At 42.5% G+C, this 21,223-nt stretch overlaps 1 protein-coding gene across 1 annotated transcript; it reads left to right on the top strand.

The window, feature by feature from the left end:
* Nucleotides 1-1,349: 1,349 nt before the first annotated feature.
* LOC118432106 lies at nucleotides 1,350-19,687 on the top strand. Its single transcript, XM_035843630.1, has 14 exons — nucleotides 1,350-1,939; nucleotides 14,195-14,579; nucleotides 14,738-14,914; nucleotides 15,068-15,294; nucleotides 15,447-15,591; nucleotides 15,865-15,979; nucleotides 16,140-16,208; nucleotides 16,494-16,718; nucleotides 17,070-17,234; nucleotides 17,378-17,493; nucleotides 17,836-17,896; nucleotides 18,209-18,292; nucleotides 18,710-18,919; nucleotides 19,284-19,687. The coding sequence occupies exons 1-14, from the start codon at nucleotides 1,603-1,605 to the stop codon at nucleotides 19,383-19,385; spliced, it is 2,418 nt and encodes an 805-aa protein (XP_035699523.1). The 5' UTR covers nucleotides 1,350-1,602; the 3' UTR covers nucleotides 19,386-19,687.
* Nucleotides 19,688-21,223: the final 1,536 nt, after the last annotated feature.

The following is a 21,223-nucleotide window of genomic DNA, read 5'->3' as shown; positions in this document are numbered from 1 at the left end:
ATTGCCAGTGCTAGCTAATATCCATATATCACTGATTTAAAAACCATGTGTGCACCTACGTATCTCAGTTTCTACCACAACAACCTTTATAACAAAATTTACCTTTTCCATGGCCACATGCGAATACTAGTATGCACCCAAAGCACAAGTTTACTAGTATTTTGGATTTTTATCTAATGCACGTAATGGTAAAATTCAAAGACAAACGCATGGATGATAAATATTGTGACCACCAAGAGACTTCCCGCAATTTTCCAGACGATGACTCGGTTCCGCCCCGGTACCAGCTTTGCTCCAGATTCCCTTCCTCTCTCCTGGCACTCTGACCAATTCCTGCCGACCCCTGACGAATAACTCTCCCCACCCCGTCCGTCCAGCTTTCACTGACCCAATTAATCAAAGGAGTAGAGAGTGAGAGGATCGCACACTTAAGGTATCTGATGAGGCTTCCGAGAGAGATATCTTGGAAGGAGTCCAGTATTCTCACTTTTTGTTGACACGGTCGTTTGTCTAAACCTGGGTGTGTAAAAATCCCCTCCGTGATGCTAACTCTGATCTGGTAGGCATGTTACTATTTCGTCAACCTACGTGTACGCGTAAGATGAACTTGAACACTGTACTTTTAAAGAAAAGGAAACTCGCGGCTGTCCTGTTGCACTGCCAATGATCCTATGTATAAACGTTTAAAAAAATGTATATGTTTGATAGTTTAGCTGTTCCAAAGTGTATTGCAACGACAGTTAAAACATATCACTTTTTCTGATATCTATGGGGAGAAACACCCGTGATGTTGGATGTGTGTGTTTATCATGGCCGTATTTTTGGCAACTTACTCACAAAGGTGTAGTTTCTCTTGTGCCTGTGAGCACATTGTGGGAAATGCTTTGTGCTTAATGTACCCATCTGTCTATATTTCACAAAGCGCACCAGCCCCTTTGCTCTCCCACCAAGAGTGGCCTTTCTGAAGGGGAGATTCCGCATGTAGAAGCCATGGAAACGCTTTTGAATTCCCTATGTTCTCAACAACGTTAACACTGTGTCGTCTGACGCACCTGTTAATTCCAGCCATAGTCGAAGTACGCGGGTTCATGTATACATATACTTGCCCTCAAAAATAGCACATGCTATCATTGTGCTACAACCATGCTATAATAATGTTCAACTCGGATAAGCATGATTAGAATTCTTGGCTCAGCTCATCGAGCGCAAAAGTCTGTGTATGGCGTTACCATGGCCGCCACGGTGTTATCCGTGTAAATCAAATCTCAGTACAGTACTTAGTTTCATACTGAGGAATGTGCAACTCAGCACGTATATATGTATATATAGGATGAATAAATCCCAGCTTCGCACCATGCCGCCACTGACTTTGACCGTGGTGAATGTCGGGTCACCGCGCCCCCTCTGGCTCGATGCTGCATAAATTTGTGTACATAATGAGGAGTTCCCCAGCGGTGTTACCCACACACACAAAGATGACAGGCGACCCTGGCGCGGCCCAGACATACCGAGCACGCCGGTGTGTACGTCAGACCCAAAACTGTGTCACAGCTGTGAGAGGAACCGCTCGCCTGTAAAGTACCCAAGTAGATATCTACCGCAATGGGGTTGTTGAAGACGGTTTTTCGTAGGAAAATGTGCAAGGGGACTATAGTTGTGCTGCTGTCGCAAGTACTGCTGCTAGTCGTGCTGGACCGCATGTTCTGGGCGGTGGACCAAGAACAGGAGCCCCGAAGACTCGGCAGCCTGCGGCACGGTCGTTTCCGACCCCGTCGCCTACGGGAAGGCACCGAACACGTACACGAGAACACAGTCATACCGGGCGAGGGGAAGCCGACGGGCCGACAGGATATGCTTGTAAACCTGGGAAAATTACCGAGACAGGACAATGCTGTAATATACGAGTTCCCTGACTTTTCGGACAATACCGACAGAAAAGGTGAGTAGCCAATCCGTTTTTTACGTTACCAGGGCCTTCCTATACGAGGACTTGTTCGGTGACTTAGTATTAGACATCGCACTCATTAACAAAGCCTGACCGGCGGGCAAACTGCTTCGCGCCTATATATGTAGTTACGGCGCTGTCACTTGTTTTTTTACACGGACAAACGGACGGCGTTTGCACGCGGCCAAAGCCGTTGTTTATAGTAAACGTACGGCCTGGGCGGGCAGAATAGCTTCTGTTTGCCATCTATTTCTCGTGTGTTTATCGTAAGCTTGTACGTGGAAGGTCTGAGACAGGTAAGGTTTCCCGTAGGGGAGTCCATATCCAAACACAGCGAAAGGGCCCGCCCCCTGAACAGTAGTGTGTTGTCCGGAGAACAGTTGCAACACTGAGATCCGGCGTGTTTGTGGCTTGTTGTCAAAGACTTAGAAAGGAGATAATCTTACAAACGACTAAGTAACAAATAGGTTGATGACAAAGAGGGCCATTAAGGCTTTTATGTGGTTACATTTGCTCGGATGTTTATACTCGGAAGTAGTGTGCCTGTGAAGGTTGTTACGATAGTGAGACTACGGTAGGCTAGTAGAGGCGAAGAGGACTGACAGAGAGACAATAAGATGGAGTGAAGTAGAAAAGATTTGTCAGCACTCAGATCTTGAAGAATGTTGAGTCTCCAAAACTGTTCTTGTACGATACATCTTGTAACTATCTATAGTCTATGTGCTTCATATGCCATAGGATACACGTTGTACTTGACTTAGTTAGTAACGTTAGCATGGGCAGTAAGGGCCTCTTCTAACCCACCGTCCTGTAATACAGTAAAAGAGTTTAAAGGTCTATGAATTGCACTATCGAATGGCCGTTGGTTCATGAAGCTAATCATAGTTCATAGAAGAAACCTTGACAGAATCTGCGGTTCAGTTTAAACGTTATTGGCAAAACGTGTGACTGTAGCCATTGCCTGAGCAATATTCAAAATATGTATCACTAGTATGTACGTACAGAAGTTGCATGTACCAGAAATGATAAGGACTGGTCATGAAAATATTTGATTTGATCTCTTGACACCTTTCTGACGGTAGTAACCTTCAGGGTCATTTGGAGGTCAACACGAGAGAAACACCTGATTGTCACGTGACCTGTGATGACCTTACTAGACATTTCCCCGGTATTTGCAGCAACTGATCCATGTCAGATAGGACACCTTTTGTGTCTTTCGGTCACTTCATACGACCTTGTGATTTTGCCACAGATAACAAAACACGGAGACCGCGTTTTATCATGAGCAGCATCTATAACAACCTACACATTTTAAAGTTCAGGAACTGATCAGTCCCAGATATAACCACATACCTCCAGGGCACGTTCACTTGACATGAAGCAACCTCCCCTGTCTGTCGATCGAACCTTTATGATTTAGGACGGACACATGTACTCGTGGCATGTAATGTACCGACAGGCTTGATCCTGTCAGCTGTACCGCATCTAAAATAGATCTGGCTGTTTGAAGTTCATACTTTATGACAGAGATATGACTTTTGATATGACCAGGTTACATATGTCGGTGGCGCCACACGTGACCTATAGAGTAGAAGGTTATTATTGAGACATATGATTAATGACCTCTGTGGCTTACTCTGTCGTGCGTTATTAATGTATATTTGTAATGTCTGACAAGGGTCGATTCTGTTGAATCTTCTTCATATAGCTCGCTGAAGGAACTATTTTGAACATCATTTGAGAGGTCTCAACTTCAGACTGGGGAGGGGGGTTGAGTGTCAGGGTTTGTCTGCCGACGACTTGGGTGCATGTATCAGTTGTCTGTTTATATCAGGTGTCGCCACATCTAGTGTATGTAACCGCAATTCTACTTGTTCAGCTGTCCGCTTTCCAAGCTCGAGTCAAACGTTTTTATTAGTCTCGCAGAAAAAAAATGTCTGACGCTCATGCACACCCTGTACCACTGTGAAACCAACATGCTCATATTGCACTCCAGACATCTGCTTCGAAACGACTATTTTATTAAATGAAACTTTATTAGGTCAGATGTAGCCTCCTGTACTCAGGGTCATACAGGCTTGTGGTGGGGGTGGGGTACCTTTAACAGAAAACTACAAGCCTTTGGTCAGAGTATGCTCCGGTAGGCATGGACAGGGCAGAGCGCTGAATGGGATTGATGGAGTGGGCGGAACCATCTGGTAGGGGGAGGGACGATCGATAACGATGGGGAGGGGCAGCCATTACCGCTCTTATTGTTAGCTAATCCAAACACTACTAACACAGCGCCTCACGTTTTGATAGACCACCCATTTATATTGATGCCGGTAAGACTAGGGACACGTTTGGTCGAACACAAAATGCTAGTTCGCTACAGCGCTGGCTGAAAAGTTCAATACTGCTATCAGAGGTCAAGTGTAAATTACAAATGTTACTTGCACTGTTTATTTGTTTGCTTTGTCAATAATCATAAATCATTGAGCAACAAAATGTGGAAATTGTTACTTCAAAAAACACTAAAAGCACGCAGTTGCTGTCCAGTCTATAATCAATTTTCCAGCCTCATTATGTAGCTATAAAGCCACACGGCATGAAGAAGACTAATCGTGTGGTAGACATCGTTTCTTCCTGACCAGTCAGGCATGATCATCTAATCCAGTCCGCTTGGTTAGTCCTTATGTCACACACAGAGTTCTAAGACGACATTTGTACGTTTCTTTGATTTATCATTGGGTACGTAATGAGGCGTTACTGAAGTGTGAGGGTTCTATCACTCACAGACGGGCTACCTGACCGGGGGAGGGGGGCAGCTGAAGGTCAGGGGTAATTGGCGGGAATTCCTGAAGATCCTGGGTGACAATCGTCTAGATATTTCAGTAGGAAAACACCAAGCCGCCACCACACACGCGCTCACACACACAGGGACACACACACAGATACACACTCACACTCAAACACAGAAGCAGACGGATATATCACGTTACATATGTACGAGCGCGCACACACATACACACACACGCTCATACGGAAACACAGACGTATACACGCACACACACGTGCGCTCCTGAATCTCAAATGTTCACAATAAAGATTCTGTATTCCTGCTCCGTATACAATCATGCTCCCTGAGATTTGGTCGCAGTCCTCTAGTCTGATTTTAGCCCGGAGCTAGCAGAAGATTCTTGTTGTAGTTTGGTCGTAAAGATGTGTGTAAAGATAAGGTCATCTGTGTGTCAGCTCTGTCCAATTGCCTGGTCATTGGTGAGAACTATTTCTCATTGTGTCTGTCCCTTACTGGAATAGTAACTGACTTTAACTCATGTTTAGGTAAAGCACCGATGACAACGTCCAGTTTGATATCAAAGCTGTCCTACACACCCGGAATAGTTGTCTAGCCACAACACTGTCGGTGCCTGTGAAGTAGATCACACACATGATAGTCATCTCTTCATGCCCTACCCTCGGGCGACATGCCAACCTCAAAACTAGTGCCACAAATCAGGAACTGTCCTGTTCTTACAGGGGAATCAGACCGCAGTGTTGAAAACGCTTCGTCTTCTCATCGTACTATTCTGTCAAAATAGGACGAAGATAGTACACTGGACTTTTACACCACAGCATACTTTCGCAATACATTTTGACATTAATCATTTGTCAGCTAAACTACCTGCTGTGTCACCAAGTATTTCAGTGCAGTGTCTTTATCAACCACGCCCCCTCTGAACGGGTATGACACTGTTTCTAATGTCACAAAACAGTACATGGTCTGTATAAGACAGTTTTGTTTCAAGACAGTGTTGGCATCACTTCAGTGATGTCAAACTCGGTACAACAACATGGCACACTAGTCTAGTACTGTATCGTTGCTACATGTGTTATATATGTTCTAAGTCATACAAGTGTTTCATCACTTGCGGATTGACAGGTCTCACCATGGAGTTTTCCACTCCCCTGCCCGTACATAGGGCGGGATTGTCCTGACCTGATCAAGCTTGGAGAAGATGATTGGTTTAATGTCCGTGGATTACAGAGCCATGCTTAGATGTGTCCCGCTGGTTTATTCATACTACTTGTGTGCTTAAAAGTAAGCCATTTATTATGTTTTAGACGATGTAACGACAATGACATTTCCGAGGCATACACCATTTAAATGTCGGAAGAAAAATTTGCCGACAATTATGACCGATAATAGCCTAGAGGCTCTACCAAGTGAATTTTGGAGGATTAACTCAAAGGGATAATCAGAGGCTCCGCTAATCCTTATTTATAGATGTATCAAGAGATTTAGCAAGATGACATGCTGTTGGAACTATCGATATGAATATCTAGAAACACTGGACGATGTTTGGAAGTGTTTTTCCGCACACCCGTTGTAAATAAGTGATGCAAAAACAGAAATGAGAACAAAAATAGGTATTTTGTCTTGACACTTACAGCAATAGAATGGTGGGGTTTTGAGAAATATTGGTTTGGATTGAATAATTTAAAGAACGTCTCCCAAGGAAACTCTCAACTATCTTCAAATGATCGCCAAGTACAAGTGCCAAGATCGCCAGTCTACCTGTCAACCGCAATTGTATTTCCCCAACCCATCTGGTTCACAGCACTTTGAAGACGGACCCGTACCTGTGACTTTATCAGCGCAACGTGAACCCCTATCAGTGATCTGTACCGATAGATGCAGGCTAAACAAAGTGTGGATTAACATGTTAAGTTCCCAGCACGTTCTAGTCTAACCGCAGACGCACGGATGTGTGACATGCTGTCTGCTGCCCGTCCTCTCTTGTGATTTAGACTCCGTTAAACAAACCTCTATCTGTAGTTCTGTCTGTTAGCCATTACGTATCCGCCAATGCTTCTGATTGTAATAGTTATGAAAAAAATGGCATGATATGTCTGTGTAATAAAATAATATTGTATATTGAAGGACAGATTACGTACAAGTTAACCATATTTGTCACGTGAAAGCTGCAGTGTTCATTATCGAGATACCTGTTTATTTGTTTGTTTTTGCAAAGTTTGTTTATTCTTTTCTTCAAGTAGAGGTAGTGAATTACAGGTGCAGATCGATCTGCCTTCCTCATTAGCATAGATGTAACATAGTGACTTCCGCTGTACTTCTCTTTCACAATCAGACTTGGACTAACGCCAAAACTTCACCAGAAAACTATTCTGTGAGAAAAACTGACTCTCGTAACGTCAAGCAGTGTATGACACAGGAAGTAAGTGTCTCAGTGTAATTAGAGCAGATTTTTCCGTTTACGAATGGTATATATCATTTGCAATATCAAGAACATGTAGATGAGTTAAGTGGCCCGAGTCAGACCTCATCGTAGAAGCCGAATGTGTTCTCCCTTAAGACGGAGCTGGGTTTCATTAAGGTGTGCACTTGGCCGTAACCTGTACACTCCCACGGGCCTTATCTGCTCTTAAAGTAACATCACCTCTGTCGTGCAGAATACGATCCATGTGTCTCATGTCGGGATATTAGAAGACACGTCTCTTTAGGTCTCTAAGTCCCACGGTGGCACTTACACTAATTATCCGTCAATTTCTCAGGATTTACAGCCTTCCCTTTAAAATCCAACGTCGGATGGTATCCTTATCCTATGCTCTTTTAAGGCACATAGAATCCGTGCTGAAGTAATTGACCTTAAGATATTTAAAGCAATGAAACTTTAAAATTGAAATTAATTAAATATAATATAAGATTTTCAATGTGGCGCATAAAAACATTTCTGAAGAAAAAGTGTTTGAAGATTTATTTATTAAGTTTTCAAAGCATACTTTCATTTTCTGACCTCCTCTTTAGTGAAGGGGGTCGTAAATACGAGGCCTCCCCCCTACTGTGCGTGACTATGTGAAACCATCCGCCACCTTCAGCAAGAATTCCGACTGTCTTTACTGATCCGTACCAAATCGTCACCATTGTCAGATTGAGAAGAATTACGTTAATCCTTTCTTTGTCCACTCTTTCTTGCCATTTTTATTTTATTTTTGTCAGGTCCAGAGCACATGCAGACTATTTCTGTAACCTAACTCTTCATCCCTTAAAAGTGCTTACTTGAAGGTGACACTCCACAAAGGTAAGGACTTCAACATGGGGACTTCGCCAGTTTTGAGACTAAGTCTTTTTACCGGACTCTTTTAAAACGGATTAATCAAGAAGAACAAAGTACCGACACGAAGGCGGGTAGTGTCAGATGAAGATTTAAACGGTTTTAAGGCTAAAGTATCATTTACAAGATCAGTTCGCTTTCGTGACTAGTGCTAGTAGACCAATGTACATATGGTGCCAGTTATACATAAACGGTAGCACTTGTCTGGCTTCAAGCTAGAAAGTTCGTCTAATCAAGCTGATATTTGAAGGAAGCGTAGCTGCAACTAACTGTACAGCAGTACTTTCCTACATCTGCTTTAAAACTTTATTTGCGGAGGCTTGAGTAGTGGGTCATATTCGATGAAGTCTTTGACTCTATACTATAGCTTATTACGTATGTAGAGCCTTTCTGTTCTGAAAGTGATATGGAAATGGGCTGTTACACATGCTTGATCGTATATGAGATAGGGAATACAAAAATGTAGAAGCGGAGAGCATCCCGTGTTCAACTCAGTAAGACTTGTGTCCGATAAGGAATTTTCAAGAAACCCAACACAGGAACCGAGTCACTGTAAGGAAATCCCACTAACTTACGACGCCTGTCGCGGGGGACACCGTCACATACTGTGCCTGGCACCTCGTCACTTGTCCCAGCATGTTGTACCGGCTGTAAAATCTTCTGTCTAAGAGTAAGAAGCTGGCACAGCCTGAAGCCTGAGTGAGTAGTCTATACCAGACTGACTACGCTAGCTATTATAGGGCTAGGGAGAATAATAAACCTAAGCGTGGACTGCCCCCCCCCCCCCAGCCAATTTCCCGGGCTTTTTTCCCGAATTGTACGATCCCTGCACCCTCGTAGGAAGGCCGGGTGAAGGCTATGAAGCCAGGTTGTACACATGGCCTTTCGAACCGGAATTTCCGAAAAGATAGCTGGGAAGAACTGCTCATTTTTACCGTTCTCTCCATGTTGTCCCTTCTGGTCTTGTTGGGAGTGCAGTGATACAGATATAAAGACAGCTGACTGGACAGCCAGATGTGGGAGAAACCAGTTCACGACACTTATAAAATTGATAACGGATCTTCTACAATCTGAAACAGGTTGCTGGAGGGTCAGCAATTTAAAAGATTTTGGAAGACAGACAGCTTTCTGTTCGCGCCCAGATTTATCACATACTCAGACATCCTGGACTCTAGCCAATAGCCCTGAGCTATGGGTCCAAAGGTAATATATCCGTCCGTTGTTTCTTATCCTAGTATAATCGTACAAAACTATACTAGAGACTACAGGAAACTATTTCTTAAGAAGTCAATAAAGAAAACACAGGACATCACACACTTTCCGCGGTTCCTGTGTAACAATAGAAACTCACTTTACACCATACACAGAAGCACGGACAGACAGACTCACACACACACACACACACACACACACACCGTACACACACTGTACACACACACAAACACGCGCGCGCACGTTTGCGCACGTACCTACACTTGCCATGTCTACTATACTATTATAATACTTTTTACGTCAAGCCTGTAAGTGATGCGTAATTCAGCCTTCTCCTACGCTGTGACGCATGTACAAAATAATTATTACCTCCATGAAATGTCATGGAGGTTATATTTTACCCCGCGTTTGTGTGTCTGTGTGTTTGTGTGTGTGTAAACAAGATAACTCAAGAACGGCTGGGTGGATTGGTTTCATACTTGGTGTGTTGGTAGTGTGTGACGAAAGCTGGAAATGATTAGATTTTGGGCTCCCTAGCAACTCCCCTTGGTGCTGCAGCGCAACTTCCGGTTTTGCTATCTCGGTGTTCTGAACACGCTATGGTCACGATTTTTAAGTGTTAGATAGCTCTTGTGCTCAGGAAGAAATGACATAAGTTTGGGCCCCCTAGCGTCTAGTTTGGGGATAGCAGGGGCATTTTTGTCAAAAACTTCTGACGAGGATAACTCAAGAAGGGAACAACGGATTTTCATGATTTTTGGTATGTAGGTACCTTAGACAATGTTGTACAAGATAAAATACTAATTATGCAAATCAGGAATACATTTGCATAATTAATGAGAATATTCTATCAGTTTTTTCAATGTATCTCTTGTCACTGACGTGATATGGTCGTGACATTTAAGTGGTAGATAGCTTTTAGCGACATAAAAATGTGGGGCAAGTTTCAGTCCCCTGACATTTAATTGTGGAACTGCAGGGGCGTTTTTGTCAAGACACTCCAAAGCGGATAACTGCCGAAAGGAACGACGGATTGCCTGCATTTTAGGCATGCAGGTAGCTTAGGCAAAGATGGTCACAATAATATGCATGCTATGCAAATGAGGACTTAACTTGCATAATTAATGAGGAAATTGTATAGTTCCATTGTTTTCAATAACTGGACCTCAATACACGTAACACATGTTAATTATGATAGGTGGAATATAAGCAGATACCAAATATGGTAATGAGGAACTTATTTGCATAATTTATGTAAAAATTCAAAACTGCTTTATGATCAATAATGGGAATTTTATAATTGTGACATGTGTACGTTAGTCAATGATGAACAACACCATGCATGAATTATGTTGATGTGTTGGTCAATTGCCTGAAATTTACGAAAGCTCTAAATTTTCATGGAGGTATGAGGTCGCCGAACTCTAGTTCATTCATTAATTCGTTCGTCCGTTCATTCATTCATTCCGCCATTCACATATCTTCAGCTGTTCCCATGTAATGTTTGGCCCTTGAACACTTCCGTCAGCTACAGTCTCGGCCTACATAGTGATCTGAAAGTCAAGACTCCAGCAGGTACGGATATTGGGAACTGTGGGACAAGCCTTCACCGTGTGTGCATTTATCTCCGCACGCTCTCTGTGGGTTAGGGTGAGAATGTGACATTTCGGAAGTCTTTAGGACGATAAAACTCGCTCAACCGTTGCCCCCCGTCTGCGCCAAATTACACCCGGGAGATTCTACCTTGGGTCTTGTCAGGATTTGACTCTCAAAGCAGGAGGGGACTAAGTGGACTAAGTGTTCTCAGAATGTTCTTTTATTGAATACACCGAACACCCATCCGTTACAAATACACCCACTGCTATGTTGGAAGCAGGGGTCCTGTGTAGGAAATGAGTGATGATCTCAGTAATGAATGGGTCGGCTGACATTTACACTGACACGTCCGACTGGCTACGCGAAGCATCAAGACTGGAAGTCAGGCTTTTGTTGGCGCGGACGTTACTTCAGCAAAGTAGACATGTCATGAAAAAAAGCATTCCTAAGGAGCATGTCTTGGAGACTATATGCGTCAAATACATAGAAATTAACGTTAACGTTATTTCTTATCCCCATTACTGGGTCACTCTGTTGATGAATTGGCACCTTATAAATAAATGAAAGAATGATAGTCTCGTACATACAGTAAACAGGCTAACTTCGAGATTAAGAAAGTGACCTTTAACAAGAATTCTATCTCATGTATTCTTCTGCTACATTTTGCAAGACACAGGAACTTCAGACAATGGTCTCCGAGCCCACGGAATGTGCTATTTGACAAGATGGCACCGGCAAATATTTGCTGTCGCTCAGACAAATTAGAGTGGAACAAATTTGTCTTCATGATTACTTCAAGCCAAGACAAGAGGGGACAATTTGTCAGCGGAAAGTATTTCTTGGCGGTGTGTTTAGGGTCTTGAGTGTGTTGGGGCGACGGGACATTCCTATCCGCGGAGTGATATTGTGGAAAAATGCTGTGGACTGTCCTAACCGAAACGTAAAATCGCACCAATTTTATGTAACGCTTGTTCACCTTTATCCGCAGGGCAACCTATATCTGTTGTTTTAAAAAACAGGGCATTTAGGGATATCATGTCGACGCAAGGTGGTTTCAAGCTGCAGTATTTTCAGTTGCAATATATGTTCTGTCTGTCAACTTGGTATCCTGAAATGCCCTGTATTAAAACAACGGATATAGGTTGCCCCGGGGATAAGGGTGAACTAGAGTTTCTATAACGGTGCGATCGCAAAGTGAGCAAAAAGGACACCATAAATACAATGTATCCCTATTATTTTATTAACATATACACTGATAAGATTGTGGGAGGGGATGGAGTGTTCACGTCAAAGTCCCAACTTGGAAAATACTCAAGTAAGAAACAGAATGTAGCACCGGATGTGGTGTGAAGAGAGCAAGTCCAGTACAAAAACTTTAAAATAGATAATTGATAGGGTTAGAATGACCCAGTAAACTCTAACAAGGATATGCACAAAAACCTCTGCCAAGTCCATTTTTCATCTACCTTGTGCCGAGGCGGCACGCCAAGACCTAGAATGAGCAGAGCGTGGGGGAGGAAAGGTTTGTGTGAGTATTAGAGCTGTGTTGGCAACAGCTTCAAGGGGATTTGGCTTTTCTACACGTCAATCATATTGGTGAAGGAAACGGTTTTGGTCTTTGTCCACAAATCCAGCTGGAAAGGTACCGCCGTAGTTCTGAACAACTGGGCAGTGTAAATTTGCGTCAGACTTGATCACCCAAACCCATATCCTCACATGTACAGACAGCATGAATGCAGAGAATTTGAACATGTTGAGGTGTCGTCCAGTGCCCCTCTATGCAACCACACCCAACTACGCAATACAGCATTTGACACATACGGCTTCCGCTTACGTTAATAGTGATTCCATTAAGATTTTGATTGGCTAATGTGTACATGTAGTTTATACACTAGCGGGTGGTACTGTGGCATCACTAGATGTCTAGCTTAGCTTCTGAACGTTCTTCTGCGTCTTGGAATACAATTAAAGTTGGCCTTGCCTGTTTGTATAAATAAACGAAAAGGTCAATGTTATGTGGGTTGTCTGTACAATACACTGTACGTTTCCTCCTGGTACTAGACCTTGACAGTGGGGAACTTAGCAAAAGCATGTGTCCTTCTGTAAGGGAAATTTCCTGCTGTAGTTCAACAACAATCTCTATTTTTCTCTTGTAAGAGCCAGTTGTCATTCGTCATCGAATGAGGGTTTTAGTAGCAAACTGCGGGGTATTCGTAGGACAGTCGTGAATATATTGTATAGAGTCCAGGAGTTCAGTTGACTTGCGACGGACAAAATTGCCGTATATTCTTGTGATGATTCTGTCAAGCATTTGCTGAAAATCCTACAACGTAATATCCTACAACGTTAACGTAAATATCCTACAAAATAAAATCCTACAACGTAAAAATCGGACAACGAATGTGACTGCGCCACTACCATGTGCCAACATCCATCTTCACATGTGTACCAACTATGACCTTATAGTGGCCTACTGTGGTCTTGTGACGGCTTTGTTAGTGATTTCTGATCGCGTTCATGAGCGTCTGTGTCACTTAAAAGCGCCCGCAGCACTAAACACACGTGAGAGATGGCACTCTGTTAGATCGTTTGACGTGGAGAAGCGACCCCTGCCGACATATGGCAAATGTCGAGAGATTCGGCAGGTAGAGCGCATGCGCTGGTAAACTGTCCTGGCAGGTTCAGTGAGTGGGGGCGGCTCAAGAAACGATCAGAGCAGTTCCCTGTTGTTTTTGGCAAGCGGTTCCTTGGCATTTCTCTGGCGTGCTCTAATCGCCTACTCTTGGTTTATGTCCGCAGAGATATACTGCACGTCAGGAAAGGCAAACCGTGCTATTGATACATGTGTGGGCCGAGAAGGCTCTGGTGCGTTTAGTCAGTAATGTAAAACAAAGACGCTGAAGGTTGCAAGGAAGGGTGGTTATACAGCAAGGAAGGCAGAATTCTTTCTCAAGAAAGTGGGAAGTTTGAACGTGTGTGGCACTTAGAAATCAAAGGCAGGGTTACTAGGAAATGCGTATTTCACAAGTCGATAAGAACATTGTTTTATACATTAACACCTTACAGACAACAAACCTCGCTATTTGGCGTCAGTAGCAACCATTCCTTGACAAACTGACCTGCGAGCTTCCAACATATCGTTTAGCTACGGCGGCAGAGAAATTTTGTGAAGCATTTTTGTTCAAAATTTATCTTGACATAACGTTACATATGATATTCTGTGGCAAAAATAAATCATACATTCATTTTCATGATGAAACCTTGTGTTGAAGTATGCTGAATCTTTCCATCTTTTCCTTCATCTTTTTCAATCCATATATTGCAGAAGTTCATTCCACGGAGGAAGCACCTGTCCGCAGACTGTATGACGGTTTGGCACTGGGGCTGCGCGGCAGACGTCCTATGAACCACAGGAGTTGGCACAAACAGCCCACATCAAGTCTAGAGGGAACGGTCTCTGAGGACTCCAGTTTCCAAGGAACGACGAAGAGTTGGCAAAAACACGAGGAAACTCGCATCTGGAAAAATAACAACGCCGATATTCTATTTCAACTCAAGTCTGCAGAGGACAGTCTATTTTCAACAGATGTTGGTCCTGAGAGCGACAGCGCATGCGCCATACCTGACCTGAAGGCCCCGGATGAGCTGTGTTGGCGAAACGTGACGTGGAGATGTAACATGACCGCCACATTCTCAACACTCATTAACAGGTGGGCTGGTTTCTCTGGTTACCGTTCTTAAACTTCTCTCATGGCCTCTCTTTTCTTGAGTGATGGTTAGGTTTTCGAGCTAATCAAACAATAGACACAACATCTTTACTTAATTATACAAAATTTAATCAATTACACTGTTTTTAATTTCCTCACAGAACAATACACGTGAACTGTCCAGGGACTTTCCGTGTTAACTTTCTGGAGAGGCGAGAACATGAGGCCCCCCTCCCCAGTGGACAGTACGTGGAGTATCCCCAGTGGAACTACTATGAAGGACCCACCTCAGTTGCCATGGAAACAAGCTATGCCGATGTCGTCTGCAAGGACCAAAAGTATGCAAAAATGGATTTTATTTCTGAAATTGTTTGAGGTCTGTGATCCTTCGATTAAGATTCTGACGCAGTTGAGACAATTTAGAAGTGTCACTGCTCATAGAATCTGTCTCAAACTTTCTTTTATGTCTGTTTTATTATCTTTTATCCCAGCGGAAATGACCAACACAACTATCACACGCAGTTCCTGACGGATGACGACATAAACGAGTCCCAGCGTGAGAAGTTTCTGGAGACCAAGACGAAGGAGACATCGTGGAAGCCGCTGTCTGTACTGTCCATCAGTCTGGATTCTGTGTCACGTGCTCACTTCCACCGGCCGTGCGGGCTCCCTAAAACGTCCGCCTTTCTCAGGAAACTGTACAATGGCGCCTCAGAAGGTCTGAATATTGGCAATATTGCAACTTAAGATAAAAGAAAGGCCTACTTAGACGTTGTTAATCTCAAAATGTGTGATTTAAAGATCGTAAAAAACGTATAAAACGTTAACCCCAGCTTTCTTTTACTATTCTGTTGTTCCAAACATCTACAGAGCAAAATGGCGGACCACTCTCCCATCATGCTTTTCTCTTCAACCGACTGAACGCCATTTCCGGTTCGACCGTGATGAACTTGACCCCGCTGTACGCAGGGCAGCTGTACGACGAGGTGGACGAGGAGAAGGTCCGGAACAGAGTGTAAGAATCCAGCAAGGGTAGCTAACAGGCGTAACCACAAATATTGCAATAAAGACTACATTCTCAAGGAATTTATCACACATCACCTTTTCGTGCCTTTATCACTTAACAACTGAACCTTGACATACACTTTCATCATCCGAAAAGGAACATTAAGTTATGAAGACACGGAAAGAAAATAGTCAATGAAATTGTCTATCAGTGTCATCTGCGCAGAAATACGATGTTGTCTTTGTCGTACAAATGATCTGTCAATCATCTAATTTGTCACAGATTTGCCAAGAGGGTAAATGAGTGGATATGGGAGTACGCTGGCAGGCGTGGTTACGTCACCAGTTATGGTGTTGACAACAGCGGTGGACTGATGGGCACGAGAACACCATGTGTGGTACGTAGACGAGTCATCTTACAGCCGAGGATTTCTTACAGAATACATTTCAGCCTTTTCAGATAGAGACGATACCCACATAACTGCGCTTATCACGATGTTTCAATCGAGTAAACGAAGGCAGTCTCAAGAACGCCTGTTATTGTTAATCTCTCTACAGGACTGTCACTACCGACCCCCTGTTTTGCCACACCAAGAACACGGATGGATCAAGCGGGAAAATGAGGAGGTCAGTTCGCCATTAGCTACAACTGTAATATGTGTTTGTCACGCACTGTTTGATACTTGTTAGCATATGTTTTTGCCCAAACTGATAGTTGTGTCGAAGTGTCAGGAAATTTTGTAGGAAACTTCGTACGAAACCTATGTAGGAAATTTTCTTCAAACGGACCAGTAATAAGGCACTTGTGTTGTGCTCGAGCTCATAGTTATACTTGCATACGTTGGTATCTATGTTAACGATAGTGCAACCTTTAAGTACTGTACTTGGTCAAACGCTACATTAATCTAATAGGTGAGTCCAAACGTCCTGTCCGGTTTTTGCGAGGGAAACCACATGTTACACGAGTACATCATGAACTACACACGTGACTTCCTGCGCATGCCCCATCCGGCCAAGTGGGCAGCGTTCGACCTCAACGCTCACCACGGCTACTCCGCCGAGTCTGTCAATCAGTTGGACGACCGCATGGTGGCGCTTCTTCAAGATGCCCTGAGTGAAGACCCAAACCTCGTAGTGGTAGGTTTTATGAACGTCAGAAATGTACAAACTTCTGTCTTAGTGTATCTCAACTGCCCGTCTTCTACATGTAAGCGTGTTGTGTTGTAAGCGATTTTGTTCTTTTCATAAGGCTAAAATTCAAGCGCTTATAAGATTGCATAATTATGCTACTGCCTGCCCTGATAGTGGATTCAGCACCAAGGACAGGGTAAGGTCATATGCTTGTGACGGACGGTACCAAGGTGCACATAGACGGGGGTGCTTTCGTTATTATTTTTTCTAGTGCAAACAAATAGAGCAGTTAGGAAGAACCGATTGATAATACTACCGACAGTTGGATTACAAAAATATGATTCTATGACGTTTCAGTTCCTGTTCGGTGACCACGGGAAGTCCTACCATCGCTTCGCGTCCCATCTGGGCGGGCACTACGAGACTCTCCTGCCGTTCCTGTCAATCATTCTCCCAACATGGCTGCTCAGAGAAAGGCCCACCATCTTGAAAAATCTTGCCGCCAACCAGAGAAAATATATTGTAAGAAAAACACACTTTTATTGTCTAATTATGTAACTTTTTCTGTGTATACTGCAGTCTTTCATTCAGCCGCAAGGGCAAATGCTGGCGCTGCATTCTGTTGTATAAAGCCTTTCAATGACAGTCGTATTCCATTATTTCAGGTTCATCTGGACCTACATAAGACTATGAAGTCCCTACTACATTACCCTCATCTCGACAGTGTAGAGGGGCACACGGCAGATACTGCTATCAATTTACTAACTGAGACTGTACCAAGGTACGTGTGGTTATACCTCTAACTTAGTTTCCATAACGCCAAGCCTTATTAGCGTTAATGTTATCTATATCTCTCTTTTTATGTGCATGTCTTGTTGTTTTAAACTTCTGAGATACTAGTAAGTTATTGACACTGATCAATAATCATGACAGATTATTTCAGGATAATCTGGTGCAAAAGACCTAGTTTTACTCTCGCACCAATTCACAAGGCAAGTAACATATACCAAAACTTCAACTGGCAGAAGTGCGTATCGTGTATAACTCTAAGTAGGTCAGTGGTTGTAAACATTCCGCTTTTCCCGATAAAATAGCATGAAACATGTTTTTAATCTTATCACAGAAACCGGACGTGTGAGGAAGCAGGCCTGCCAACATGGACCTGCGCATGCGGCCTAATGAAGGTACGAGTGTCTTGTTTCTATGTACAAATGGTTCCATCAGAAGGGGTGGGTGTTCTTGATTATTTGCTATTAAAGTTGGTGTCCACAGACTTCCTTATCCATTGTCCTACCTTTTTTGCGACGCCTCAGGGACGGAGCGCTGTTAACAAAAGCTTAAAAACCATCAGTCTTATTATTTGAGACAACAGAGGGTTCTATGAAGAGAAGGTTAAAATGACGGGGCGTTTCTTAATTAATCAACATTTATACTGATAAATATTTCATATGGCAGACTGTGTTGCTGTAACTTGTGTTTGTTTTAACATTTTACAGCAATTAGAAGAGACAGAGTGGTCAGCGAGACACACAGAAATGGCCAAGTTCTCCCTACATTACCTTAACAACATGCACAGACCGGTAAGTATGGTAACCATATCAACACTACCCTGAATACGCGTGCATATTGTTATAACGATCGTTTCTTAGGTCCTGTTTCTAATTCTGCTTTGAGGAGGCGATTGTTATCCAAAATCTATGTATTAGTCATGTATCACACCCTACACAATCTGTACTTCACTATTACTCACCTTGACCTGTACTTAGCTTGTCAGAAAGCAAAAACGTACAATAAAGGTCTTCATTCATTCATTATTGAATTTGAAAACAATGGCGTAATATGTGATGGAGCGTAGTTGAATATATTTGGACTCTTAAACACTCCAATAAAATAAATGACGATACACATTGACATAGTATATATTAAACTCTAAGTATTCTGTAGGTCAGCTGATTTTTAGCTTTCGTTGAATTTGTACGTTGTCTTTCTTAAACCAGGAAACACTTTCAAGAATACGAAGACTGAACAGACTAGTCACGGCGCAAACGTCCTGTATGGACCTGACCTTTGACCGGATCCTCCATGTTTTTGAGACGAGGAATCCCGGCTCGTCGGCAGCCATGAGAAGATACCAGATCACCTTCACAGCCCTGGAGGGGCCGTCATTATGGGAACTGGTCATAGATGACGCTTTTCATATACAACAGGTACGCTCCATGTTAACTTTATAAACAGATAAAATAGAATCAGTAGGTTGTAAGTACTCTCCAAGCAGAGGTTAGAGCCCGTCTTGTTTTGGACGTCGTTTTGATATCGGGCTTTTTATTTTGCCAGTTTTCTTCTCCAGTCGAAACAAGCAGGAGCCTAAACGCTGCTTGGAGAGTAGTTTGCAAGTCATGTACCTGTTAGAATATAACGCGTAAGAGCGATGTTTTTTTTTAATTTTCTGGCAATTAATACTAGTTCTAGCTTAGAATAAGACAAAATTCGATGGCATAGACATACGTTTTTTTCTAATGTCATATCATTAAACACAACAGTTTCTAGTAAATTTTCCTATGTTTTTTCCAGATCAAGCAACTTAGTCTGTACCGGAAATACGAGGAATGCTGGGATAGAAGAGTGATCTTACAGTACTGTGTATGTAAACACTTTGGAGCAGGAGAGCCGTGAAAACTGCAGACTTTTCCTACCGTCTTACAACAGAATATCTGTTATGATTCTCAGCCCCAGTTGCCGGCAACTGTGATCTCACAAAAAACAGACTTTCTTTTTGTAAATGTAGCTTTAGGACAATTATATGGCTAGTCATAAACGTCACATGGGTGAAACAATTACACAATACTGGACACAGATGATATACTTAGTGTCGTGATTCACTTATACTGTCACTCGTCCAAATGACTCGTTTCGCTATTCGATATTTCCCGTCGTTTTCCCGCAGACGTTTGGTACATCCCCCTTCCCGTTCCCTTCATCCAGTTTCCCGCTTAATCATTATTGAGAACGACAATAATAGAAATAATGGATTAAAACAGAACTGGAACTTTGTATGAAAGCCAAGATGCAAATGAGAGTAAAGGGGATGTAAGTAACAATTACTTAATGTCTCTATCAAGATACTTAAATTGCATTCTAAAAGGAACAGCGATAATCTGACTAGCAACTACAAAGTTACTCGTAGCACCACCCAGTATCCAGTCATAGCACGGTGCTTCGTAACTTATACCGTCCAAATGAATGTTGAAGTTGACATATTGCTGCTGTATCCTTATGATAAGTCGAAGAAAAGTGATTGTCGCGGCTACTGTGACAAAAATGAATTATGTCTTCAACAGTGTCTTCCTACAATGTGTCAAAGAGCTGGTCTCTTTGATTTGTTGAATACGTATTCATTGATATGAATGAGTAATGAAATAGAATAAAGAAACAGATAATAACATTTTCCTTGTTTTATTTATTTTTATTTCTTTATTTCTTTGTATTTCCTTTCTTACGCAACGAAAGTGTCCACAAACATTTCAAGAAAGTTCGCCACATTATTCACAAGGATAGCACTATATATATATTTGGCATTATAGATGCATCCAACGCTAAACAATTGTGTTTTGCTCGTACCTGGCCATGATGTTTGTATTTGTCGAATCCACTATCTTTTTCACCATGTCCTCCCTTCATGGCGCCTTCCTTGTTTCCATTGTTGAAGAAATTTACTGCCCCTTTCCTTTCCTTCATCAAGTGTTTCTATGTTCAGACAGGTCTCACGATTGTTCGTATGGCGCTATTAGAATTAGTAATTATCACTCAAAGCTTGGTAGGCCTGCTGATCACCTATTGTCATTATCGCTGGACGTTTTCACAGGAAATCATTTTCTAAACTTAGTAAGATCCCCATGCACGATCAAATGTGGGTACATAAACGTTTTGAACTCACCAAAACTTTTTCTTTTCAATGGCAACTAGCCAAGTTACCTAATTATAACTGTACACATTACCAATCATGTATTGTACAATTGGTGAGCTGCATGTGGTTATATCAGACTTAAGAAACTGACCTATAACCATTGAGGTCATCATAATTTCCCCTATGGGTTCCCCCAACAGTATTACACATCCGAAAGGTTACCAAGAAAGTACCTTTACCCAGTTGATGATTTTATAACCTATCGAATGACGTCGTAAAAAGTCCAAGGAAAAAGTCCTCGAAAATTCCCCTTATGGTTACCCTTAACAGTAATACACATACAAAAGGTATAAATAAAGTACCTTTGCTAAGTTGGTGGTTTTATAATCTGTCCAAGAACGTTGTAAAAAGTCCAGCCAAAAGTCCTCGAGAAGCAAGCCCACAGTAACAAATACACCAACAGAAAAGTTAATCATTACTGAATCTACCACTGGAAACTGCCTTGTTTGATCAATGAGACTTTTATTGACCACTTTATTTGTTTATGGCACCAGTTATCACTGTACATGTAGGGATAAGCTGCTATAGCTCAGATGAGGTCAGATGT

Source organism: Branchiostoma floridae, chromosome 15, assembly GCF_000003815.2.
Source record: "Branchiostoma floridae strain S238N-H82 chromosome 15, Bfl_VNyyK, whole genome shotgun sequence".
Lineage (NCBI taxonomy): Eukaryota > Metazoa > Chordata > Leptocardii > Amphioxiformes > Branchiostomatidae > Branchiostoma > Branchiostoma floridae.
This window is presented reverse-complemented; position numbering and strand designations above follow the sequence as displayed.

Bases quoted from the DNA above. Each gene is read 5' to 3' on its own strand.
- LOC118432106 (XM_035843630.1), top strand. From the start codon at position 1,603: ATGGGGTTGTTGAAGACGGTTTTTCGTAGGAAAATGTGCAAGGGGACT. The intron at 17,897-18,208 runs GTACGAGTGTCT...AACATTTTACAG, and splicing joins GCGCATGCGGCCTAATGAAG to CAATTAGAAGAGACAGAGTG. The intron at 18,293-18,709 runs GTAAGTATGGTA...TTCTTAAACCAG, and splicing joins TTAACAACATGCACAGACCG to GAAACACTTTCAAGAATACG.